General features: G+C 40.6%; 1 protein-coding gene across 1 annotated transcript in view; it reads right to left on the reverse strand.

The window, feature by feature from the left end:
- EXOSC10 (exosome component 10) overlaps window positions 1-27,429 on the reverse strand; it is a 68,286-nt gene that overhangs the window by 12,248 nt on the left and 28,609 nt on the right. The window contains exons 7-22 of the mRNA XM_030222265.1: window positions 27,227-27,302; window positions 22,261-22,371; window positions 22,044-22,187; window positions 21,656-21,846; window positions 19,399-19,555; window positions 19,094-19,242; window positions 18,558-18,608; window positions 17,832-17,943; window positions 17,215-17,262; window positions 12,563-12,641; window positions 12,318-12,442; window positions 12,107-12,202; window positions 8,413-8,487; window positions 5,443-5,536; window positions 1,978-2,051; window positions 548-704 (exon numbers count right to left, since the gene is read on the reverse strand). Coding sequence (XP_030078125.1) covers window positions 548-704; window positions 1,978-2,051; window positions 5,443-5,536; window positions 8,413-8,487; window positions 12,107-12,202; window positions 12,318-12,442; window positions 12,563-12,641; window positions 17,215-17,262; window positions 17,832-17,943; window positions 18,558-18,608; window positions 19,094-19,242; window positions 19,399-19,555; window positions 21,656-21,846; window positions 22,044-22,187; window positions 22,261-22,371; window positions 27,227-27,302 — 1,739 coding nt within the window. The remainder of the gene's footprint in view (window positions 1-547; window positions 705-1,977; window positions 2,052-5,442; window positions 5,537-8,412; window positions 8,488-12,106; window positions 12,203-12,317; window positions 12,443-12,562; window positions 12,642-17,214; window positions 17,263-17,831; window positions 17,944-18,557; window positions 18,609-19,093; window positions 19,243-19,398; window positions 19,556-21,655; window positions 21,847-22,043; window positions 22,188-22,260; window positions 22,372-27,226; window positions 27,303-27,429) is intronic.

A 27,429-nucleotide genomic window follows, 5' to 3' on the forward strand; every position in this document is an offset into this window, starting at 1 on the left:
CTACTGAAGCAAGAAGACCAGCACACCATACTACAACCGTATCTGGTCTTTGCAACTGCAATATATCTGTGATACACAGCCAGTCTGCCAATAATGCCATATCCATGTACATACCAGGAGTTGCTCTTTAATTCATATAAAACTAAAGCCTGCTAATATAATAATAATATCTGTATTATATCATAGTCTACACCGCCTGCCAGGGCACAGATTGTACAAGTCTGCCTGACATCAGTCCTACTTCCTCCAGTAGTTAGGAAGCAGGACTAATGCTGGGCAGACTTTTACAGTCTGTTCCCTACAGGGGGAGGTGAAGATAAAGTATACCAGTGTTAAATCATGAAGCAGTGGAACCTGTGCAGAGTGCCAGATTCAACTCTGGCCACCTTGATGGGCAGACTGGATGGACAGTGCAGGACTTTATCTACCACCATTTACTGTTACTGGAGGCCAATGCACAGGAGTAGGGAATAGTATCCATACTACTGCATGAATTCAGAGTTACGCTACAACAGACTACATTGTTCTGAAGGAAAATAGCTCATACCAGCAAACATTTTGAAGTCAGATTTGCTGTAGTCATAGGGAGTAAACTGTTTTTGTGTCGCCTGCTCTTCTAGCTGTTGCTGGCTGGTTCGTTTCTTCCCAAGTTTTGGAATTTCTCTCCTGAGGTTGCTAGTCATTCGCCTCCTGGCCGATTCCTCCTGTAAGGGTGAACAGTCCAAAGCTAAATGCACAGATTGAAGCATATCACTTTAGGTTTGTGCTGTGTACACAAAAGATGTCATCTGAATGTTGAGACCAGAACATAAAGCAGTCACGGGCGCACACACTCACATAAAGCAGCTCTTTCACTAACAAGCAGCAAAACCACACTATACACCAAGCATTAAACTACAAAACCTGTCAAATCAAAAACAATTCTAAACAAGATACAGAAAAGGAGATTTGGGGAGGGGGGGAAAAAAAAAAAGCCTACAAAGTATTTATTTTTATCAGAACAGACATTACCAAAAAAAAAAAAAAAAAAACACCCAACCGTGGGCACCAGATCTGGTATTCTATCCACAACACTCACTTCTTTAGTCAAGAATTTTCCATTGACAAATTCCTAAAAAGGTCACATCCAATGGGCGTTGTCACTTTGGCAGCATAATAAATGGGAAGGGCAGTTTTCATAATCTAGTCACTTGGACAAAACGGGCCATCTGAATACTACCCACCCTTTATGCAAGAAGTGCCACAAAATGCTTACTGTGGGCTCCTGGAGGCATGTTTAGCTTAGGTGAGACAATAACAGGTACTGTATTTTCAAAGCTACGCACACTTTTTTTTTTTTAATAGAAACAGCATCTACAGAAAAGCAGATTAGAATGCCTGTAGACACTCACTTTGAAAACTACTGCATAGCCTATGGGTAAAAAGTATGCATGAACAAACGGACACTGCAACAATACACATGGCTTGATTATTGCCCTTCAAGTGTAATAAAACAGAAAGAGACTAGCTCTAGCTAAAACTTACTTGATTCAAACAAAGTGACTTTTAAACTTATCTGTTACTTACTCTTCCCTTGAGATTTACCAGACCAGTCCAGACGAGCTGGCTATGCCCCTCCCCACCACACACACACAATATCAGTAGATGGAGGAAAAGCAAGAAAGCAGCCTCTTCCACCCTATAAGGCTGGTGCCTTAACTCGCCCTATTCATTACAGTCTAACTAAGCCCCTTCACACAACTTACCTTTGAATTTCCAGGCAATAGTAAGAATACAAAAACACAAATTTGCCCACCCTGAGCCCAGGCTGGCTAGTAGGCTGTGAGAACCAAGCAAACAAAAAACCCATAGTGCTGTCTCCACTGAATCCTCAGAATTCAATACACAACATCAGACAGAAGCTTCATCTTCCTAAGCCAGGTACCATCCAGAGCTGCTGCCAGAAAGGGAGGGATGGGGTTAGTAAGGTAGACTTACTTCAGCCTGCTGTCGAATTGTGGTGACAGAGTCTGCTGTAGCTCTGAGCTTCTCCCAGGCCTGCTTCCGAGCAACTGAAACAAGAAAAGAGATGGGGAAAATGTGACCAATCATGATACAGAGAATCATCAGCATTCACGCAAGCAAGTGCACACACACTTAGGTATCTAGGTGGAACGTGTGTGGTTAATTTATTCAAATTTATAAACAAAACTGTCTAAATCAAAACAGTGTAAACAAATAGTAAAATACCAGTGAATACATAATATACTGAAAATCTGATAGATTGGGCCGGGGCAAGCCAAAGGACACCAACTTGGCTTTAAGATCTAAACAGATGCTGAGTCAATTAAATTAACACAGAAACAAGTTTGGAAGTTCTGTTTCCACTGTGTACAACACTATGCTTACTACAGTTTAAAGCATTGCAAAGTCAGGCTCTGCAACTAACAGAGTCGTGACTATTGTTTACAGTGCTGTGTCTGGCAGCCAAATGTTGTCCATTCAATGTTTTAGGATGTCCTTAGCTTAGGGAGTTGTGATAGGCGAACCACAAACATTCTTACATAAATAAAACACCAAGAGTCATAGACAAAATGATTGTCATGAGGCTTATTTTCCTTTTCAGGAAACATTCTAACCAGATATAAATTATTATGCATGGACAAGCATGGTAAAATCAACCACACACTACTAATGTCATCTGATGGCACATGGATGATTAGCTCTCCTAGAGCTCAGGAAAGTCCAGAAAGACCTTTCTGAAGCATGTGCTGGCCACCTCCCATCATTATGCCCATCTATTTCCGCTCTATTCTGTTCTATCCATCCTGCCAGATGGATGGATTCTCCTGCTGTCCTCTACTTATTTATTTGTTCCCTCTCCACTTTATTTCACTTTTTCATTCCCCTGTGATGAATATGCTTTCCTGAACAAATTCCATATCAAGATCATCTGCTTTTCTGGGGCCAGTCTCTGGCTGTCCCATGAGGGATGGCAAGATGCCCCTGGTTACGCCGAGACCAGAGACAATGAATGTGGAGCTCAAGCAGGTGGCATCATGTCAGTCATGGTTTGAGAAAGGAAACAAGGGTCTCTGGAGGCAGACAGAGGAAATTAAAGAGCCTGATGAAAAAATATATAGTAAACTGAGTAGGAGACTGGGCCAAAGGCGGGCACAAGCAGTATAATAAAGAATGAATCTGCATAGCTAGCTGAGTAACAGAGGATAACGTCTGCTGGATAAAAGGGAAGGAAGATGAGTAACTGTATGTGAAGTTGGAAGGCCAATACGGTGGATGTGGGGGCATGCTGGCTCCATAGTTTACACTTCAATGATAACATACTCTGTAGACACTAGTAGGTTTCCCTTTTCAGAGAGGTGGGTGTGGAGGGAAGAGAAGTTGCTGTTTGGAGGGCTGGGTCCAGTTGCAGAGAAGGAGAAAGATGCTACCTTTTGTATGACAATGAGAGTTGAGGTAGGGAAAGAAAGCATAGAAGTATTAAGTGTGAGTGTTTGCAGAAATGATGACTACAGTGAAAGTTGAATGTAACCTTGAATGCATGAGGTCTAAATTCCCCTTTGCAACAATAATTGTTGTTCAAAGAAGTCTACTACTATTTAACATTTCTAAAGCGCTACTAGGGTTACGCAGCGCTGTACAGTTTAACATAGAAGGACAGTCCCTGCTCAAAGAGCTTACAATCTAAAGGACGAGAGGCAAAATGCTGTAAAATCTGCTTGGTACTTCTTAGATAAGGAAGACCACCTGTATGAAACACCCCAAGCACAACTAGGTGTGGTTTACCTCCAACAGAAAGGAATATAAGGGCAAAGAGAAAGTGCTGATCTCTAGGGAGATACAGTGTCAGATCATGCAATAACACAGAGATGCAAAGAGAATGTTTATATTTATTAATGGGAACATTCAAAACTGTAACCTGGTAAATATCTATACCCTAATACCAATCAGAGTCCTTTTTATGAGCATTTGTGGAGTTTTGTGGAAGAACCACTAATTGTAGGTAGTTTTCAATTTGACACCCAACCCAAAAGTGGATGGGCGGGGGGACTACAGAGCAATAGGCAGAAACTGAAAGCCCTTATTAAAGAATTTAATCTGCTTGATATTTGGTAAGAAATGAACCTTGGAACATAAGGTTATACGATCTACTCTAAAAAAAAACAAACAAACATGATTTAGACTCAAGAAATGATATCAACTATATAGAAGCAATAGGGTGACTGCATACGGGATTGAAAGTATAACCTGGTTTGACCATGTGCCAGTAAAGGGCAAATGATTTTGACGTTATACGAATTATTATTAAAATGACAAAAAGATACCTGCTCAGAAAGAAAAATACATATCTACGTTTTGGTTTTGCTGGTTCTGTTTTTGCACGGCACTGGTTTTTTGAAGAACAGGCGATATCAGCTGCTTAAAGATGGCCCCGCCTCCAAGTTTTGGAGCTCCCCATTTGGTGTCCCTCAAGGGTCGCCTATTTCTCCAGTTGTATAATCTTTTTATGACCTCGTTGTCTGATGTTTTTTTTTTTGATCTGGGGGAAGTATTATATTCATATGCTGACAATATTTTTTGTTAATTCCAATCGATCTGACACTAGCCTGCGCTTTTATTCCAATAATCAATGGTATTAATAAGATTAAGAAGTAAGCATCGATGCAGCATTTAAAGCTGAACACAGATAAAAACATACTGTTTATGGTTTGGCTTAAATCCTGATTTGATTCCTGATTCTTTGTCTTTTGATGATAGTCTCTTATTAAGGGTAAATAGGTCCTCTAGAGTACTGGCAATAATCCTGGACTACTCTGAGTATGGAATCTCAAATCAATTTGCTAATTAAGAAGATTTTCTTCAAACGCAGGCAGTTTCACTTCTCCCTGTTTACAAAGCTGCGCTAGTGGCTACCTGCGCCAGTGCCGACACAGCCCATTCATTTTGAACAGGGGAGGAACAAGTAGCCAAAACAAATTCCCTGACAAGCATTTCCATTTGGTGGGGGGTACCTAAATGGAAAAACCAACTTAAAGAAATAAGCACCAAAGTGCCTGCATAATTTTAACACTGGTTGGCTGGACAGTATACATTGATGGGACCCAAAATAGAGATTCAAATCTGAAAATTCAACCAGAAACCACTATACAGGAAGAATTAGTGGTAGCTGGGACACAGACAAAAATCCAGCTTGGCTAGCAAGAGGAAAGAACTTAGGGCTTCCTTAACAAGGCCACGCTAGTGATTCCCGTACGGCAAATGACAGGAAGTCCACAGGAATTGAATGGGCTTCCTCTCATGTACCGCACAGGAATCACTAGTGCGGCTTTGTAAAAGAAGCCTTTAATGATTCTCCACTTAGATTTTGATAGGTAGTTTCTACGTTTTTGCAGAGCAACTTAAATCGAGACCGAATAGAAATCAGCACAAAAATACACTGACCTTTCTGTTGGTGTTTTAACTGTTTTGCCTCTTCTTTTTCCTTCACTTTCTTCTGCACCTGTACCTGGCTCAGCAACTTCCATCGGTTACTAATCTAAGTTGAGATAAGAAAAGATCAGTTGTCTCTTTGCCATGGACATAAGCACTGCCTCTGATACTGGGGAATGACCCAGCGAACAGGCTTGATGGGTCAGAAGACTGAAATCCTGTGTGGCGATTCCAAGAGGCAAAGAAATACCCTTCAAACACTGAAGAAAGGCAGAAGGGGTTTAACCCCTTATTGATAACTTAATTTCCACCAAAAAAAAAAAAATCCTTAAAGAAGAGAACAATTTAAAATACACATAATACATAAACAAAATCTACTCCAATACCCATATAATATACTGAATTTCCTCAACAGCCTCAACTTCAATAAGAACAATAGATTTATACATTAAAAAGTCAAGCTTTACCCCCATCACTGGCCCAGTGATCCAGGAACATAGGGCAAATCAGAAAGGCAAATTTGTATGGGAGGAAGGAAGTCAGGCTACTACATCATTGTTCCCCGTTTGAAGGTTGTCTGCCTTTCAATCAGCATCCAGCTACGTGGAATAGGAGTAAAGCAGCTAGGCCACAGCCCTATGCAGGGGTTGGGTCAACATGATGCCTGAAACCTGTTTTGGATCCCTGCACCAAACTGCAAAAGCTGGACAGAAAACACCTCCCAGTCACATTTCTCAGACTCTATACTCCTATACTGTGCAACCATGAATCACACCTGGAAGAGCAAGCAGGATCCCAGCTTCTTAGCTGCTTATATCATTAACAATTATTGCAGCCAGAAAACTGCAGTCCAGTAAAACAAGACAGATACAACACGGCCATGCTGACCTATCAAACTACCTGTATCATTTCTACCAGGTGGTCAAGTTTTGAAAGTTACAGATATGACAGGCACATTTGAGATAAGCTATAAAGAGGCAATGGAAGAAATCATCCTCACTTGCAGAAAAGTGTAGCCACAAAAGGCTTCAATCAGGTTGGTTTTAAAAGGTTATGTCTATTTCTAACATTAATTCCTGCTGCTACAGATCTTCTGTTGTTCAAATTTCTTTATTCAGACATATTCTTAAAGACATTCCTATTTACGAAAGCCTATTCCATACCGAACCCCACCATTTGACTCTCCTGTTGTAGTTTGAAGTGGGACTCTGATCTAATGGCTCTTGTTGGTCAGTTTCTCCATCCCTTGTCTTTTCTGTGAATTCATCCCAACACTGTCATCCTATGTTTTACCTTTCTTTTATTGTAATTTTTTCTGAACTACTGTTAAGCCACATTGTGCCTGCGCTTGTGGGAAAATGTGGGATAGAAATGCGCTAAAATAAATAAATAATAAAATATAACAATAATACAAACAAAATTTGAAACAACAAATGTAACTAAGCTGACATTAGTCATGTTTAATGTTCAAGATAAAATTATCAGGGTTCCTTCAATGATGTCACCCATCAGTGTGGATATTTAGCCTGCTGGTTCTTAGAGAATAGCTACTACCTTTTTTCTTGACTGCAGGAGAAAATCCAATTACTTCAAATCACTTGGTAGACAGCTTTTGGGATTCCTTATACATTTAAATGTGTTCCTTGTAAGAAGATCAAGTTGGGGGTCTAAGTTTTTAAGTACAACACATGATCTTCCTTTTTTAAATAGGGTTTTTGTATTGTTTCACATTGAGAGGATTTTCCAGATGGAACCCATTTTTGAAGACATAAACTTATGGCCTCTGGATAGGTTGATAGGTTGCAATTTCTGAAATTGCATTGCTCATTTTGCTCCCAGCTACCTCTACTGGAAAGCACTCACCATTCTTTTGCACATGAGTGCCTCCTTCTAAGATTCTTGAAACTACCTACTTCCAGTCACACAACTATCATATTCAATCATTACAGCTTAATTTAACAAACTCTACCTGCCTTTTTAGACACCCATTTCTATAAAAGGGGAGGGGGCAAAGTTAAAAACATAAAAATCATGTTATAAAATATTTAATATTTCTTTGTTACTTTTATTTATGTTTCTCATATGCCTACTATTATATTGTGTATTTGTATTTTACCGAACCGGAGCCTGCCTCTACGGTATTGTGTAAGCCACATTGAGCCTGCAATTAAGTGGGAAAATGTGGGGTATAAATGTGTTAAATAAATTAATAAATAACCTAACAATTGCTTTTATTCATATTTAAAAACAACTGTATTTTATTTATTTGTCACGATTTGATAGGTCACCATTCATTAAGAACCCAGCTTCATAACAGAACACAGAGCATAACACACCAAAAAAAAAAAAAAAAAGACAGTACAAAGATGTTGTAGGATGACATTGATAATCTGGGAGACATGATACTATAAAGAAAAAAAATATAAACTGTAGATAGAGCATGCCATTAAAAGAGGCAGAGAGCTGCAGGGTCATTTTCACAAAGTTTTGGTATCCCCTCATGTTCACATAGAATAGGCTCTGCCCCAAAATGATGCCTAGTTGTCAAAGTATAGGACCCTAGGAACCAGCACTGTGCAAAATACCATAATTTCTTCTAATACAAGGGGTTCTCAACTCTGTCCTCTGGAAACACCAAGCCGGTCAGCTATTCAGGATCCCCACAATGAATATGCATGAGAAAGATTTATAATCACTGCCTCCATTGTATGCAAGTCTACGCAAACAAATCATGGGTATCCTGAAAAACTTTCCTCCTTGGTGTACCCCAAGGATTGGGTTGAGAACCCCTGTTCTAATGCAGGGCCCTCATGCAGTGAAGAGAGTAGGATGCGGATCTCCACAAAACTACCTCTGCAATTGTTCTTTGGCTCTCTAGAGCCATATAGGGATTAAGTGCGTTATTGCCAGCAAGAACCAGAGGCAAGAAATGAGGCCAGCTCTCCTACTTGATGCTAACCATATTCTGTAAGTTCCAATTACCTCATAGATTTTGGTTGAAGGGTCAGACTTAGCTGCCTGAGAGATGTGAGTGTTATTTTCTTCTGAAGACAGATACTGTAGAGCAGAAAAACATTTTACATGAAATCTACAATGTGCAGAAAATACTTGAGGAATGAAAGCATACTGATAGCACTGAAAAGATGGAGATTTGCTATAAAACAAGCAGATTTTCCTTTTGTCTCATTTTTTTAACACATGTTTTTTTCATGAAGATGCCAGATTGATTGAAGTCTTCCATTTAAAAACATAATATAAGAATAGCCATACTGGGTCAGACCAATGGTCCAGCTAGCCCAGTATCCTGCTTCCAACAGTGGTTGATGGGTGATGCTGGTTAATTGGGTATAATCTATTGGTTCTGAACTGGTCTGGTAAGACCAAATTTTTAAATTCTTCTCCTGGCCCACTGTGCTGTCTTCACTGGGTTTTGGCCTATTTACCAGACTACTTGATATTCTACTCCCCACCTAGAGCACTTTGACAGATTAGAAATTTGCAGATTGTTCCCTCACCCATCACTGTTCCGAGGTGACCTGCTGCACAGCCTTCATCTTAGTATTTGTTCTGTGGAACGGACTCCCTTATGATGTAAGACCCTAATCGTCCTTTCTAAAGTTCAAGGCTGCTTTTCTTTCAGCTGACCCTTAGAGCCTCTGATGTTCAGCCTCTACCCCTATTGCTTTGAGCCTTGTCCGCTTTTCTTGTAGGATCATTTCTTTACCTGTATTGTCTTTTCTCATTTCTCGTTGGCGCTCTGGCCCAAGTGTTGTACATTGCTTTGAAGTTTGTGGGATGTAAGGCGGTATATCAAGTCTGTGGTAAATAAAGTTGCAGCCATGAAAGCTTTACTTTGGAGAACAGACAGAAGGACACAGAGCCTATAACCTTTAGGACTGAAGGGTTTGTGGGGTTGGGCACAGAGAGGGAGGACTGGTCACCACAGGAAACGGATACAGGGGTACACAGGTTATCATTGTTAAGAGGCCTCAAGTGAAGAGTACAGGGATATAGTCACTTCTAGGACTGTGGGGCAGTGTTCTAAAATTTATGCATGGGTTCAGAACCTGTCACCTCTAGGACTGAATGTCTGAGTTGATGGTTACAGTAGTATAGAGCCTGTCACATTTAAGTTTGGAGAGTCTCAAGCAGGTACAAGGATACAGAGCTCATCACCTCTAGGACCCAGAGGGTGCAGAGAATACAGCCTGTTGCCTGTAGGACAGGGGTTGTCATGGAGACTTTCATTTTCAGGTTGACCGCCGTTTAAGGTAGCAGTCTTTGAGGCCAAATTTTCCAAGTGTTCACTGAACGTCAGCTTCCCTCTAAAAACAAGCTTGTTAAGCCAAATCATGGAAGCTGTATCTGCTACTCAATTTCTGAGCCACAAAGATGCCTCATCAACACAAGCCACCCTGCTTCTGGCAGAGGTCCAGTATCCAAAATATTCCCTTGCTCAACTGGGAGCCAGCTGAAACACCGGACTAGGAGCTAGCCTGTGACGAAATCCAGGAGCTGTGCAGCACATCCACTTTCACATGGAGGAGATTGAAAAATGCTGAATTGTAGGAGCTACACACTATTATATCGAGAACAGCAAATTTTGTATCCTCTACCGCCATCTCCTGGTTGATGGAGATAACTCACATCTTCTGAAATAGCCTGGGAGGATGTAAAGTAATGGCATCAATGTGACTACAATTATGTGTACCCACTTATGCCATGTCAATAGAAAGCATAAATTTGCACACCTAAATGTGGCACTTCAGCAAATAACTTAGTATTCTGTAAGTTAGATGTGTAAGTTACATGTGTAAGTAGGAGCTGTTAGCATATCTGGATTTAAAAAAGGTTTGGACATGTTCCTGAAGTTCATAGTCTGCTACTGAGGAAGCCACTGCTTATCCTGGGATTGGTAGCATGGAATGTTGCTACTATTTGGGTTTCTGCCAGGTACTTGCGACCTGGACTGGCCACTGTTGAAAACAGGACACTGGGCTGTCTCATCAGCTCGTAACCTTGGGGTCATCTTCGACTCCTCTCTCTCCTTCTCTGTACACATTCAGCAGATTGCCAAAACCTGTCATTTCTCTTTAACATCAGCAAAATCCGTCCCTTCATCTCTGAGCACTCTACCAGAACCCTTATCCATACTCTTGTCACCTCTCGCCCAGATTATTGCAACCTGCTTCTCACCAACCTCCCACTTAGCCATCTCTCTCCTCTTCAATCAGTCCAAAACTCTGCTACGCGACTCATTTTCCGCCAAATTCGCTATGCTGACATCAGCCCTCTCCTCAATTCACTTCACTGGCTCCCTATCCGTTTCCGCCTTCAATTCAAACTACTCTTGCTGACCTATAAGTGCATTGATTGTGCTGCTCCCCAGTACCTCTCCACTCTTCCCTCTCCCTACGCCCCCCCTCATGTACTCCGCTCTGTAGATAAATCTCATCTGTCCCCTTCTCCTCTACTGCTAATTCCAGACTCCGTTCCTTTTATCTCGCTGCACCTCACGCCTGGAATCAACTTCCAGAGCCTGTAGTCTAGCCCCATCTTTGGCCGTTTTCAAGTCCAGGCTAAAAGCCCACCTCTTTGACACTGCTTTTAACTCCTAACCACTGCTTACTTGCCCTGTACCCCACCTCTTTATTTCCCTTACCTCTTAATTGTTCTGTTTACCTGTCTTATTTAGATTGTAAGCTCTTTGAGCAGGGACTGTCTTTTTTGTGTATGGTGTACAGCGCTGCGTATGCCTTGTAGCACTATAGAAGTGATAAGTAGTAGTAGATGAACTATTGGTCTGACCCAGTATGGCTATTCCTATGTTCTTATGCTCCACACATGTGTATGCTTCCTTGCATTTACATGCTGTTACATGTCATTTATAGAATAGCGCTGAGTACATAACACCACACTCTGTAAGCCACTTTGAGCCTACAAATAGGTGGGAAAAACTGGGATACAAATGCACTAAATAAAATACATACATACACAGCACTTACAAACATACGTGTACACTTACCAGCATAAGTGCAAGTTCTATCATTTTAACAAGCAAATGATCCGTCTAATGGGTGAGGTAGAAAGTCCAAAATAAACTTGAAACATGAGCTTACATTTAGGCGCTGAAGTTATAGAATGAGGGAGTTGATGGGCCCCAATGTAACATTCTAAAACTCACACAAATAGGACACTACAGGATTCTGACTGCAGAGGAAAACTAGCAGAGGAAGAAGCCAAGGATAAGAATCACGAACTGAAGGACAACAGACAGCCCTCTAAGAGACGTAATGGCTCTGTTCCACCTCACCCCACACCTACTCTTCTTTCTACAAACAGCTGACTTCCCAAGGCAAACATCTGCCTTGGCCACCATTGAATTAGCACATCTCAGGGAGCCCCCTCATTTGAGGTGTGCCTCATAATGGTTTATGTAATAGCAAGCAGCTCTGTAGTTAACACTGCCTTGGGTAAATCTCTTCATAAGGAGGTAGTTAATAAATCCCTATAAATAAACAGGAAAATCTATGGCTAAACAGCCTATCCAAGACATGAAAAAACAGTTCATCTGTAATTTGGATAAACTTCTATAAAGAAAAAAAAATCCAGATGAAAAAGACTGCTTTATTCTCACCATCACACAAAAGAATTTAAACTGAAACCTAATATTTACCATCCTAAAAGGGTTTTCAAAAGACTCCATTATTCTTCTGGCCCTCTGTTGTGCAACTGTGAGATTCTTTTCTTCCCCATTTTCTGTTTCAGGATCCTTTAAGACCAAAATAAAAGAATCTGCAATTATTATCCAGCACAGAATCATTGAAAGTGGCCAGGAAGAATGGAATCAACCCTAACCCAATCCCAAACCACTCCAGCACACTTACGTTAAAGAGACTGATACTGGCTCTGGCAACCAGGTGGCTGGAATCTGGAAATTCCTGTGCTTTCCGATCTACCTCTTTCTCCCCTTCATGAAAAAGGCTGCCCTGCTTCAGCTCCATGGCAAGTGCTGTGAAAAACAGATATGTCTTGTCATTCTCACTCAAGCGTGTCACATGGCATGTGGCCCAATACTCCCCCTCTGTCTACTACTAGACAGCAAATTCATGTGCATCTTTATATTGACTACCTGTGCTTGAGACACACTGAGCCCCTTCAAGAGTGGTGTGGGAGCTGTCATGGGGTCCAAAGAGCAGATTCTCTGTCCTCTACAAAAAAAAAAAAATGTATTAAAAAAACTATAGAGAAATTAGAGCTTACCTACTAATTTTCTTTCCTTGAATTCCTCCAGACAAGTCTCGATGTGCGAGTATATGCTCTCTTGTTAGCAGATAGAGACTGGGAATTACTGGTTCAATGCCTTCATCCTATAAAGGGTCCTGTGCAGACTGCAACCAGTCAGTATTTCTATTGACAAAGCATAGCTGGAACTACATCCCCCAAAAACTGGGGTTAAGAAAAACCAAGATCATCATCATAAATATAATAGAACTATAAAAATAATTCTGACCTGCAACCAGGAGATCCTGGACTTGCTAGACTACTTCTCCCCAACTTCTACTTGCTAACCATTTGTCTCTGATCCCAGGGAGGGTTCTAGTCTGGTCTGGAGGGGCTCAAGAAAATTAATTTAGCAGGTAAACCCTAATTTCTCCTTCCTCATTTTTTCTCCAGACCAGTCCATTCACATGGGAAGTACCAAAGCAGTGCTTAATGAGGATGAAACACAGCCAAACCTACTGACAAGATACTAGCTCCAAATGCCACATCTTGATGTGTCTGCACATCCAACCTGTAGTGCTGCACAAAGGAATACAGGGATGACTACATGGCTGTCCTACAAATATCTTCTCCAAAAAGTCACTTGCTCCAAAAGGGCAGTTCAAATAGACGTGACTTTGACGCTGCATCCACTACCCAATCCCACAACCTGAGTTGCTGATGGGCCACGAGGGCCGTAACCAGTAACATGTCATAAACAGCATCCACCAAGTAGGCAAAGTACACTTCCAGCAAGGCATGATAGTACCCGTTTTGTGTTTCTGACTGCAGATGCCACTTCTGGCATGCTCTTGCCACGAACAAGCTGCACATTTTTGCTTGAATGCCCAAAGAGGCCACTTCAAAGGCTTGTTTCAGCGAGCCTTCTAGCTTCCTATCCTCTAGGTCTTTTAGGGTTATGCCCCTTTCATCAGCAAGGTAGTCTTCTTAGTCACCGCCGTAACCAGGGAGCACACCCTGGGAAGCTGCAATTCATCTTTGTCCTCTGGAATTAATGGATAGAGGCGAGTCATGGCTCTTCCCATTCTCAGCCATGTATTCAGCGTGACCCATTCTACTGTAATCCCAAATGTAATATCTGGATATTACCAGGAAGGCCCTCTAAAGCCCCCTCATGGTCGACAAAGATGGAACTCCTGATACTGAAGCAGAATGCGCCTCAATAGAAAGCACCACCAGTGCCTCAGAAATAAAAGTACTGGTAAAGGAGAGCTCCACAGGAAACAGGAGCAAGTTGAAGAGAGGGAAGAAGTAAATTCGTGGGACACCACAGACAGGGATCTAAAGACCTCCAGATATGACTCTGCAGACTCAAGCCACCTGCAAAGCTCAACTGGGGTCCAGATGACCAACTGGATCAGGAGCAAATCACTCAGAACCAAAGGCTGAAAAGTGTGTTCATTCACCTGCTGGAGATAAAGAACTAAAAACTGAGCTGAGACATCTCTCGTGGCATCCAGTTCAGCTCCTCAGTAATTTTTATCTCCATCTGCTGATCGATAAACACAACTATCCCACAGGTTCTGGAATAGTGGGGAGCTATGTAACAGAATGGTCATTTGTTTTGTCACCATGAACTTGGAAGGCATAATCTTTCCTTCTCCTGTCCTGGTAATGAATTTGAAGGGAATTGGTGGAGGACATTATAAATGTAATGACTGTACATACTGTCAGTATGCTTGGGAAACAAAAAGTGTAGTGATTCCTCATACTACAGGAAAGGTGTTTATTTTACATGGTATGACTGACTGTAATTCACATCAGGTGATTTATGGTATTTATTGTCCTTGTGGTCTCTGGTATATAGAGCGAACCAGGAGGAAAGTTAAATATAGGATAACTCAGCACTTAAGCAATATAAGGGTTGAAAGGTTGGAAGTCCCTCTGGTGGATCACTGGATTGCAGCGCATCACCAGCTTAAAGATCTGAAACTTTTTCTGCTCTATCAATTGTGTAGATCACGGGGAGGGGATATGTCCAAACTATTGATAAATAAAGAACAACGGTTCACTTTTTCTTGGAAGACAGTTATACCCTTGGGGCTCAATAAAGAAGTCAACTGGGCAATAGCTTGAGAGTTGGAAATTCTATTTGATATTTATCGGCTGATAACCCAGGTGCTCCTACACACGTGCATCGGTGTCTTAAGTTAGGCCCAACTCTATGCTTGTGGGAACGCCGCAACTGCAGAAGAGCCTGTTATCCATAAGATATTTTGAAATGTATGAGGTATATATTTTATTATTCAGTGTTATAGATTTATTATATTTTGATTTCTTCGCCAGTTGTACGAGATAGTGAGTAGGCATATTTGTGATTTGCTCTATAGTCTCAACCCCTGATGATGCATCTGTAAGCAAAACATGGACCATATTGGGTTTTGAGCATTCTTAATTCGTGATATATACGACTTTCAAGTTTGCATGCATGGAAGGACATTTTTAGTCAAAGAATAATATTGCCAAGTGATGTGAAGTTATTGAGTGAATATGGAAGTGTCCGCTAACACCATTTTGGTGACTTTATGGATGGAGGATCAATAACAACTTTAAGATAAGCTAAAGTTCTTCTAGCGATTTTTTGTATATTTGGTGCAGTGTTGAAACGCACACACATTTCAAGTGGATCATTTAGTGTTGGACATTCAAATGAAGAACTTTCATAGCTGCATCCTTAAGACAATAATATCTTCCTAATTTTGTAGATATAAGTTGGACTGAATGTTATATGTGTCCACACAGCTGGCGAAATGTGTAACTAAAGTTTTGATTCATGATTTGGTAATTAAAGTATTAAAAAGTTACACAAAGTTTTTGTGTATGATAATAATTATATTGAAATTAAAGATACCCCGTTTTTATTGATACTGTCCTGGTAACGGATACACCCTTGAGATGGACTGACTCACTTGAAGTCTGGCATCTGATATTCTTCCTCAATCTTCTCACTGATCACCCCGTGTATTGAGAAGGTCTTGGCTGGCATTCTAATGCTTCCGGGGGGGGCAGGTCCTGAGTCTTGACAGCTTCTTTCAAGATCTTCAACACTCCAAAGTCTTGAGAAATCAGATAGGACAGCTTGAAACTTTGAAAAATCCATATCACTATTGTGTCTGCTCCAGGAGATTCCTCCTCCCATGGGACCTGTTCTCTGCATGAAGTCTGCTGAATCCCCTGATACTAGGAATGCAGTGTCTTCCAAATACCTCACTGGCAAAAGCTATGGCCTCCGCTCCTGATAGGTCCTCCTTCCCCCTCAGGTCTTTCTTCATGCAAAAGGCCTGGTGCATCAGGACCAAATTCTGCAGCCCATCTATGACACAGTTCTGCTACTGTCATCAGATTAAAACCAGAGACTCCTCTCCTTGCTGATCTCCAAAGGCAGTTTGAAATACAATGGTGGCATTTCCTGCCAAAACAGGAACCTGGGAAGAGTGGGCCTTTGGCTCACTCATTTTCAATACTGCATGCTGATTCTTCTCCTCCTCCCCTCTGCCCTAATCCCACAGGCTCTCAGAGCCACCCTGAGTTGACCCTCTTTTCACTACACATGCAGCAAAACCTGCCACACAGTAGCCCTGCTCTATGGCTGCTGCAGGTCACACGCACTACTATGTGCTCATGGCTACCTCTGGACTTGGGCCCGATCTCATTTCTTTCCTGCACCTCTCAGGTGGTCCTACTGCAATCTCCATTTGCTCCTGGCAGAGGCATTGAAGGCTTCTGTCTTTACCTGGTGATCTGCTGCTGCTTTTTTTTTTTTTTTTTACTTTGTGTGATCAGTTGTTTCTGGCTCCCAGGCAGCCTCTCAAGGATCTCCTCCCAAGGATAGGAAAGAGGGCTAAGGAACACAAAGAAGGGCAACAGACTCCCAAATAGGGGAAAGGACCTGGACTACCAGGCTTTGCGGACCGGCCCAGCCAATTCTAGACTCACTTTCAGGAGACCAACCTCTCTCTCTTTTTTTTTTTTTTATTAATGTGTGGGGTCAGGCGTGGCATACTCTATAAAGAAATAAAAATAAGAAGTGGTAAATTTCTCTAGGTTTTCTCAATCCTACCAGACTATCAAGACTGCACAGGAGCTTGCCTACCATCTGATAGACTGAGACCTAATGGTTGGCTATGGGCTACACGGGAAGAACATATACTCACACGTCTGGGCTGGCCTGAACAGACAATGAGGAACTACTAATTCAGAAGTGTCCATATCCCACTTCACAAAGAACGCACAGTTCCAGCACAAAAGGCTTTTTATGTATATTACAGAGATTTTCAAGTAATGTTCTAGTACCTGCTATGAAGTACTAGTTATGCTATGTTAGAATGCAGGAATTGTCATTACTTTATATATCTGTACAGGGATATATACACCCATGGAATTGTTAAGCAGCAGTTGGAGGAAGAAGAGGAGGATCCAGGGGAGGATGATCAACCCTTGGAGCACAGCACAGGACTTTTCATCATGTAGCAACATAAGCTCTAAAGATAATATTCATACCTCTGAAATCTGCCTCCGTTTCTTCTTTGCCCTGGCTGGAGTTTCTGACTATAGAATTTTGGAGAAAAAAGTAATAAGTGAGTAGGTTCAGAAAGCAATACACTGTTTGAGATGGGCTCATAGTACAAAGTTTATTCCAGGTGCACTAATGTTAGGAAAGTCACCAGTGGCCAGCGAGTTTTCAACAACCTTAAGGGAACAGTAAACTAACTAAATGATAACAGCCTGAAATGCAAAACAATTTAACCAGGCTCCTGCCTGGTTAAATCATGCTGAGCAGATTGAGAGAGGATATTCAGCAGTGCTTAACTAGACGCTCTGACCAGTTAGTGCCCTGGGCAGGCACAGATGGTAAATAGCAGTCCTAACTTTGCCTAGTTAGCTATGTAGGTACAGTGCTGAGTATTAGGGCTGCATTTTAAAAATCGCTCACCACTGCCTGATGATTACTGACTCAAGTTCAAATAGGCACCTCTGCATTACATGTATTTTGGGTTGTTATAACAAGATGATGAAAAGTTGATGAGGAGAGCATGCAGAAGACAAAAAAGAGAGCAAGAAGTGGGCAAGAAATTACGAGGGTTGCATGTCGTTCTAAACACTGAGTCTCAACTTACCTTAAGCAGTGGTACCTCTCTGGCTTGCTGAATGAGGAGGTGAAGTTCATTGAGTTGTTGCCGCACAAGTGGTGGAATTGGGTTACAACAAGCAATTATCCCCTGCGGTTCTCTGTAAACAAACATTTCTTTTTTTGTTCCGAGAACATATGGGAGTCATGAGCCAAATACCCCACAATTGAAGGAGGATATCTCAGCAAAGGACATAGCTAGCAAATGTGCCTTGGAGGAGGCCTGCTGTCTCGCTCTCAGCATAACCATCTGAGCATCTCCCCATCCACTGGGTTTGACTTTAGTGGCATATGATAATCATTGTTTTGTCTGTTATTATTGAAGAACTTGTTTATTGATTGTTTTTATTTATGTGATTTTATGTATGTTACTTTTGTTCACTGCCCTGTATAAGGGCAGTTACAAGTAATAAAACCAACCAACCAACTTGTTCAGGCAAGACCCTAAAGCATTTTTAATGATCTCCTGGTCACAGGTAAGCACTGTCCAGATCTATATAAAAGTTAAACCAGGCAGCAAATTGGATGTTAAGCCAAAACACACGCATCGCAAGAGCATCACATTTCCCCTCCTCTCCCCAAAACAGCTTCCCAACAACTGATATTTTATAGGATAAAATAGGTTAAGGCTTCTCTGTCCTTGAATCCATAACATGCAAGTTCAGACTGAACATACACCTTGTGATCTTTTGTTAACAATTAGTCTGATTCTTACTTTGGAAGTTCTTCAACTACTTTCAGCAGCATGTGGTTGGGTAGCACATATCTGGAATAATGAAGTGAAGAAACAGTCAAAATAGGTCATATAAACACCACCCAAGACATCATCATCATGGCCAAACCCTAGGCAAATCAAGCTACCCATCAAGTCCCTGCTACATTGCAAACTGCCAGGAGGGAGCCAGTCACCTGCTCTCAGCTACTATGTTCACTTCAGAAAAGCACTGTATCTGCTAAGTTCTGTACTCTTCTACCATTCCTTTCTTTTTCTTCATTAATTAGTATTTATTTACGGCCTTTTTGAAGTAATTCTACCTCTCTCTCAACACCTCAATATGCTCTTCAGTTCTATGTACTCAAACTGCTCTTTTCCCAACCTTTCTGCACTCCTATTGCATACCTTCACCCTTTCCCTGTGATCTGTTCTCTCCACTCTTATCATCCTCCTCCCCTGCTCTCGCCCTGCACTCTAATCTTTCCTGAAACGTTCTTGTCATATAATTTCATCATCTTCTTGAAAAGCTGTCTTACCCCAAACTCTCATCCTCTTGACGTGCCATCTTGTCCCTCCAAGCATACAGCAGACGTGAGGCTGCAAGCTGCTGTGTGTTGAAGTGCTTCTTATGCTTTCTGCTTAGCTCCAGGTAGGAGTCCTCAGTGAAAATTGGTTTAATGTATTTCTAAAAAAAAGTTATAGAAATATGAACGAAAACTTATAAAAGGAAGAGAGAGACAGCAGACCAAGAAAAAGAAGGGTGATTCCCTTCCCTCCATCCCCCCCCCCCCCCCCCCCAAAACTGATCAGTGAATCTTGTATGAGCAGGTGGGTGAATTACTTTTAGGCAGATGTCTCTGCTCTTCTGCCACACCATCTGCAGCAGGTTAGTCTGTCCTTTTCCCTCCTCCAGCAGTGCCACACGCATCTTATCATAAATGTAGAGCAGGAAGTGAGTGTCTGACCGTGCGTATGCTACCATTTCTTCCGGCAGTGGGCTAAAAATTTAAAAATTAACAAAAATAATAATTTTTTTACAAATCACATTTTTAGACTCTACCCAAGTGCTGGTCTCTCTCATTAAAATCTTTAACTCCTCAATTTCATATTATTTCATACACTACAAATCAATAAGGCATCTAAGTGGTTTACAAACTAAAATTGGGGTACCACAAGAGAAAAATCTTACCAAGTATGAAAGCACAACTAACAATAACAGGAGCAGACAAAAGGAACTAAATATTACAATTGTATAATTTCTCAACAAAAGGATACATAAGGAAAGGAGATAATATATAACAAGGACCTAGCTACAATCACCCACTGCAAAGCAGGTTACTCAGAAATAAGGTGATTCTCTAATGTCCTTAGCTGAACTAGCAGGTTTCAGGCAGGATTTAAATTTCTTAAAATTTATTTATCAAAAAAAAAAAATACTTGTATCCAGCCTATCCTACAATTCTAGGTGGGTTACAAGTATATATAAACAATTGAATATAAAACAAAACTAAAACAGAAATGCAGTAGTCCAGCCGATTGAATACTAGTGCAAAAATCAGGACACAAAGGGGACCTTTTTACCAAGCAGCACTAAAATGTGGCCTGTGGTAGCCCCAATGCAGCTCCTTCCCAAGTGCTGAGGTCACTTTTACCGTTGCAAGTAAAAGGCACCATTTTTCTCTTGTTCCAATAATGGCCACATGCTAATTTCCCCATTAGCGCATGAGCACCTACTGCCACCTATTTTGTAGGTGGTAAGGGCTCACGTGCTGACCACGCGCTAATCAGTTAGCGTGTAGCGATGTAGCTGCACTAACCGATAAACGCAGTACATGCCTACTCTCCACCCCTAGCACTAAAAAATAATATCTAAAATGCCAAAATGACCACAAGACGCCTGAGTGTCCCACTGTAAGCATGCTTGAGAGCTTACTGCAGCTTAGTAAAAGGATCCCATAGTGACTGAAAATCAATAACAGAATGAACATTATTTGTTTGGTAGTCGAATGACAACCAATCCAGTAAACACTGTAAATGTGTTACCATTGAATAAGGGAATAATTTTATAAACATAGTTTACACATGGAAACAGGCTCGTATAACATTGCGTGCAGATACACATGTACACAAGCAGGTGCACTGATCTGTAGATGGGCATTCTGGGTGGCATAGTTCGGGTAGAGAAGGGATGGAGTTACAATGTATGTTCAAAATGTGTGTGTACACACACTCATTTGCACCTCTGGAGAAGGTCATTTGGGGTCATTGTAGGAGATTTTATAAAAGGCACATAGGCGCCTAAGTTATGTTTATAAAAGAAAGCACCTTTTTGGACTTTTCATATAGATCCCCTGTTAAAACGTAAAGATTAGCCCCTATAAAGGTAATTTTATAATAGAGCACAAATATTGATGTCCCAAAAAGATGTTTCTTTTTTTAATTAAATCGTTATTGAAAATTATAATATATTACATGTAAAAATACCATAAACCAGTATGCAAACCCACCTCTCATATTTATCACAACATTCCCTACCACATACCCCTATCTTCCATCCAAAGGTGCCTATTTTAAGCTTTATATAGGCAACAAAGGCATGTACCCAGAACCAGGTCTCTCAGCACGCAAACTGCCCATGCATAAATGTACATCTCCTTCAAAAAGATATAAATGTGTGCATGTACTCCAAATGCATCCCCTCATCTTTTACAAAACATGCATGTACATTGCAACTCCATCTCCAGCCTGCTCAAGTGATGCCCCTGAGAATCCCTACACAAAGACTGTGTAATAGCCATTGCATTCCTTCTGTACGTCTACTTGTTACTATGTTACTTTTATACACATATGCAGTTGCACAATTCTGTCTCTCTCTGTGCAAAGTAGACGTTAGACATGGGAAAAGCTTTATAAAAATTACTCCCTAAATAACCAGCAATGATAAAAGCCAGGTGCACAAATCTCATCTCATGCAAATCTTGTTTCCAAAGGAGGTAAATTGCTGCATTCTATTTTAGTCTGTTCACTTCATTTCACCAGTGGCTGTAAATATCATTCACTGTCCCCAGTACCATTAATGGATATAGCACAATTGTTACCGAATTCGCCAGTCAGCCAGTTGGTAACGTTTATCAGACTCCACCCCGCAGTACAATTTCAGAAGATGATCCAGTGAGTGACGACCCAAGTTCAGGGCACGGGCAGCCTGATGTGTGTCAAAAAGGTTTACCAGGTATAGTCCAAAGTCTTTCTGTAGCCATTCTATGTCAGAATCAGCACCATGCAAAACCTGTGAGAAACAACAGCAATGGCAGCAAACAGTAAGGGTACACACCATGTTATAGGCATATTGACCACAGAAGCAGAGAATAAGAAAGATGGCACTGAAAGACTGGTGAGAATGTCATTGCAGATAAACACCAACAATGAAAATTGGAGGCAGGGCTAGGAGACGGAGGAGGATCCCATATGTATTACTGAGCTTACCTTCACCACATTTGGGTCTGTGAAACACTCATTCAAGATGTACATATCACTGCGCAGCTCCAGCGTGTCAATAATGAAATCCTCTGTCCGTGTAGAGACTTGCATGAGGCAGGTGAGACCCAGGAAGCTGCGATAGGAGTGGTGCTGTGAAACATGAGGAGAGGAGTTTAATCACAGAACCCAGAGAAATTACAGATATTCAGCTAAAAAGACTCACCTCCACATCAATGGCAAATTCTGGACACTTGCAGAGTTTTTCATTCAGTTCTACTAGCTCATCCAAGGAAGAGACAAAATGGCAGGGAGTTTCTTGAAGAGGCAAGAACATCTGAAGAAAAAATAATAACTACTGAAGATAGGTAATCATAGCCCTCTCTTCCACCTTTCTTCAACAAAGCTTCTAGCTTAGTTCCCATTTATTCACTGATCACCTCTGAACATCCTACCATGTTCTGCTAAACTTTTTATGCCGACCACTTCCTTGAGATCTTACGCTACTATGTCATCTACCCCAAAATGCTGAAGAGGGTCAACACATTTTCATAGCTTAGGTAGTACCCCATCTTAACCTGTAATCCCCAATCATAAATTCCATCTCCAATCTTAATATCAACTCTCAACAGCAATTGTAACTCTCATACCCAATCCCAACCTTCACACCAACCATAATCTCAAATCCCAATTCTATCCCTAGTAGCAGCCTTACCAACAGAAACCCCAATCACATACCTTAACCATAACTCAAACCAAATTCCATCTCCAAGCTTAACCACTCACCCCAGAACCAAATTCAAGTCCCAACTTTTAACACCAACTGTATTCCAAACCCAAACTATTATTTCCATCGCCCATCATCACGAAACGCCTAACCACCTGCCACGGGTTATCCCATGGACAGCTCAAGTCTGCCTGCACCTATCGCTTGTGCTCTATACTAGCACCCTCCTCCCACCAACTGGGTCACAACCCCTCTGGGTGAGATTCCCACTCAAATTATCCACAGTGATTTCTAGGTTACTAAAGCCATACTCCCAGTGATCCCACAGTGACCCAACACACAAACCATCAGGATTCTTCATCAGTCCAGACAAGCAGAGGCAATAAACTAAAAGAAATGTTTATCGTCTGAAAAACTGAACAGTGAACAAAAAATGTGCAATCAGCAAACAATAATAAGTAACTGAAATACAGATCAATTATAACACTAACTAAACATTTGTTTACTTTTAAAAAGTACCTGGGAAGATCAGGCCTTATAACTGTTCACCGAGCCTCAGCAAAGAGATCCGTCACTCTTTTCTTTCTAGCTAAGACAGGAGCAAAAGCCAATACTCCCCAAATGAAAATGAGCTCCTGGGCCAATCAGAGCTCAGAACAAGAAAATATAAAAAATATAGCGTTTCTTACTTCCTGTTTGTGTTAAACTAAAGAGAACATTCATTTTTTTTTCTGTAACAGCTTACAACAAAGAAACACCACCTGCTGATCAAATAGGAGAAATACACTTTGAGATATAATTAATGCAGGAAAATATCAGATACATTTTACAGGCTTAAAACACACCATTTCTTCACACCCATCTTCAGCCAACTCCAGTTCTCAACTTAAACCCCAATCTCAGCCCTAGATGTAATCCCAGCCCTACCATAACTGCATACTGAACCTTTTCTATAGGACAGAGGTTATAGAAAATACTGCTGATGGCATTATGGGAAAAACAAGAGTATGTGTCTTTCAGAATGAATCTGAAGGCTTATTTACCCAGGCATATGGCTGATATCTTAACAAGCATATTAAACTGTAGCAGTGGAAGTATGTGTGTGTTGTTTTGTATATTTTATGCTGTTGCTTTATATATTGCATTGTAAACTGCTTAGATTTCTTGATAAATGATCTATAAATATATTAAATATTATAAGTACACTTAATCCAAAATAAATGGCTGAAATTGTTCACACACTAATATACAATACTAACCACTCGTAAACAAATCGAAACCCACTCTGTGATAGGAGGAAAAGACCTCAGATGTTGCAAAGTATTCCTACATGCCCTGTCAATGACAGGTCAGGATAATGAGCTTTCAGTGACTATTATAATCATTGGTCAAAAACCTCCTCCACAATAATTTTTCAAAATGTTTTATTTCTATAATCAAATTTTTAAATTTTCACGCCTTTAAGGCAGATGCTTTACGTTGTCTTAAATCATCATTTAATTCTCAAAAACTTTCAGCAGCTCTATTCAAACTACATGCTGCAGTGACACTTATCTGAATGAGTAGATCCCGACAGGCATCTGTTTCACCTTGGCTTCATCAGGGGATCTTCATATAGGTCACCTAAAACACAAAGCAACGTGAGAATCATCTGCAGTGAATTCAACTCATAGATATTTATATTCCTGCATCATTAGCCATACTTGCTTTGCTTGCTGCCTATATGCCACTCTGCTGCTGAATGAAGAAATTAATATGGCGATGGCAGGGGTTTTTTTTTGTAAACGCTACCTCCAGCTGCAAAGTTGTCAATCACAAACTGTATTACATAAAACAGCTCCAATTCAAACTGCTATGCAGTCCATTCGGTTCAAGAGTATTTAAACAGAAAATCAACTGTAACTCACGTTGCAATAAAATCCTATCGATGTTGCCACGTCACACTAAAGGAAATATTCTTATCTATAGCTAAACAGATAAGATCGTCAAAGGTGTGGGGCATCAGGGAACAACGTTGCACTAAAGGGGCCCCTGGTTTCTTTCTTGTTATGCTGAAGCGATGTTCATTCATGCGGATAAGTAAAGGTTTTGTCCTCTTACCCACATACATTTTATTGCAATTACAATGTAATATATAAACCACATGATCAGTTGTGCAAGCGGTGGAAAATTTTACTTTTTCCTTCCACTGGACTAATAAAATTTGTTGTTTCTACTGTAATTGTGCAAGTCTTACACCCACAATTACTGAATTTCGTATGTCCTGGAATGTCACTTATCTTGTTGTCTGTGAGAGCTGTCTTGACATAACTGAGCTGGATTTTTTATTTTTATTTCTGACAAAGGCAATGCGTAACTGTTGTTAAGCGAATAAAGGGTGCATTTTCATAATATTGTGAAATTTTCTACCACTTGCACAACGGATTATGTGGTTTATATATTGTGAGAATGCACCCTTTATTCGCTAACAATAGTTACACATTGCCTTTGCCAGAAATAAAAATTTAAAGGAACTACTAAGTCCAGCGCAATTATGTCGAGACAGCTCTCACAGACAACAGATAAGTGACATTCCAGGACATATGAAATTCAGTAATTGTGGGTGTAAGACTTGCACAATTACAGAAGAAACAACAAATGTTATTAATCCAGTGGATGGAAAAAGATGCAATTAAAGTTTTCTAAAATGTGCACAACTGATCATGTGATTTATATATTACATTGTAAATACAATAAAATGTATGTAAGTATGACAACAATACCTTTACATATCCACACGAATGAACATCACTCCAGCATAACAAGAAAGAAACCAGGGGCCCCTTTAGTGCAACATTGTTCCCTGATGTCCCACACCTTTGACGATCCTGTCTATTTCGGTATAGATAGAGTATTTCCTTCAGTGAGACATGGCAACTCAATATGATTTTATTGCAATGTGAGTTACAGCGGATTTTCTGTTTAAAGGCTTGAACCGAATGAACTGAATAGCAGTTTGAATTTGAGACAATTTATGGGTCTCTCTCTCTCCCGAGATGTTTTATGATGCAGTTTCCAGTTTGTGATTGACAGATTTGCAGCCGGAGGTAGCGTTTTAAAAAAATGCCGCTGCCATATTAGTTTCCTCATTCAGCAGCAGAGTGGCATATGGGCAGCAAACACTACAAGAGATATAAGTATCTGAGTTGGATTCACTATTTTTTTGCAGATGATTCTCACATTGCCTTGTGTTTTAGGTGACCTATATTATTATAATTTCTGCATTTGTACCCGAAATTTTCCAATAAGTTGTCAGTTCAATGTGGCTTACAATGTATTTCTGTTAAACTACTACATAGATGTTTAGAGTGTAAGAATGGCTTGATTCAGTTATTGTTAGTGGTCATGTTATATGGTGTGCTTGTTGGTGGTCATCTTGACTATGTAGGTTCTAATTTCAGGTTTCCCAATGAAAGCCTTATTAAGAGGACCTGGTGGTGTTAGACCAATGGTTCGTACTTTAGGTATGCTTTGCATCTTTAAAACGATTTATTTATTTACAATACCTTGATATACTGCCACTTGTGGAACTGCAGCAAAGCGGTTAACAATAAAAAGCTCAAGGAAAAAGAAAAGAATAACAAATTTATATTAAATATGGACAACTCAATCAGGGGCTTACAGTGCAGACAAATTCAAATTATTTCAGATGACTCATCCCTACATAAAAGGGGACAAATATTTTACAGCTTAGAGAAACAAGTGCAGAAAATGCTACAGTTCTCCATTCTGTGCCTCAGGTGCAACCTGTGAACAGCCATAACTACAGAACAGCATGCAGAATTCTGAGGGATGTTAACAGACTATGAAGATCCCCTGACGAAGCTAAGCTGAAACAGGTGCCTGTCAGGATCTACTCGTTCAGATAAGTGTCACTGCAGCATGTTGTTTGGATAGAGTTGCTGAAAGTTTTTGAGAATTAAATGATGATGATGACTTAAGACAACGTAAAGCATCTGCCTTAAAGACGTGAAAAAGTTAAAAATTTGATTACAGAAAAAAAACATTTTGAAAAATTATGGTGGAGGATGAGGTTTCTGACAAATGATTATAATAGTCGCTGAAAGCTCATTATCCTGACCAGTCATTGACGGGGCAGGTAGGAATACTTTGCAAATGTATGAGGTCTTTTCCTCCTATCACGAAGTGAGTAGGGTTCGACTTGTTGTTCACTAGTGGTTACTGCTGAACAAATTATTATAATCCAAAGAGAACAGCGTTTCTGGATTTGAGGAATAGAAATGATAAACAAAAAATAGCAAATCTTGAACCTAATCATAACTACCAATTCTAAATCCATTTCTCTCCAACCTACTCAATCATCAGTGTGTATCCATAATGCACTTTAAAGAAGCCTCTTTAAAATCATCACTTTTATGTCTTCCTAGTCACTGCTTACCAACAACTAATAAAGCAAGACACAAACCTGGACTTGGGGCTTTTGAAGAACAGCTTCAGGAGGAATAAAGCAATCTAGCTCATACTGATATGGGTGAGCACACCTGAAGACAGAAAAGAACATGCAATTGCATTATTCAGATCCCACAGCAAAGATCAGAAGAAACAAGAAGGAATCAAACCAACGCCCTGCAGATCAGCACTGAGAGTAGGAAAAAGTACTCCATGAAT

This window comes from Microcaecilia unicolor, chromosome 13, assembly GCF_901765095.1.
Source record: "Microcaecilia unicolor chromosome 13, aMicUni1.1, whole genome shotgun sequence".
Taxonomy (NCBI): Eukaryota; Metazoa; Chordata; class Amphibia; order Gymnophiona; family Siphonopidae; genus Microcaecilia; species Microcaecilia unicolor.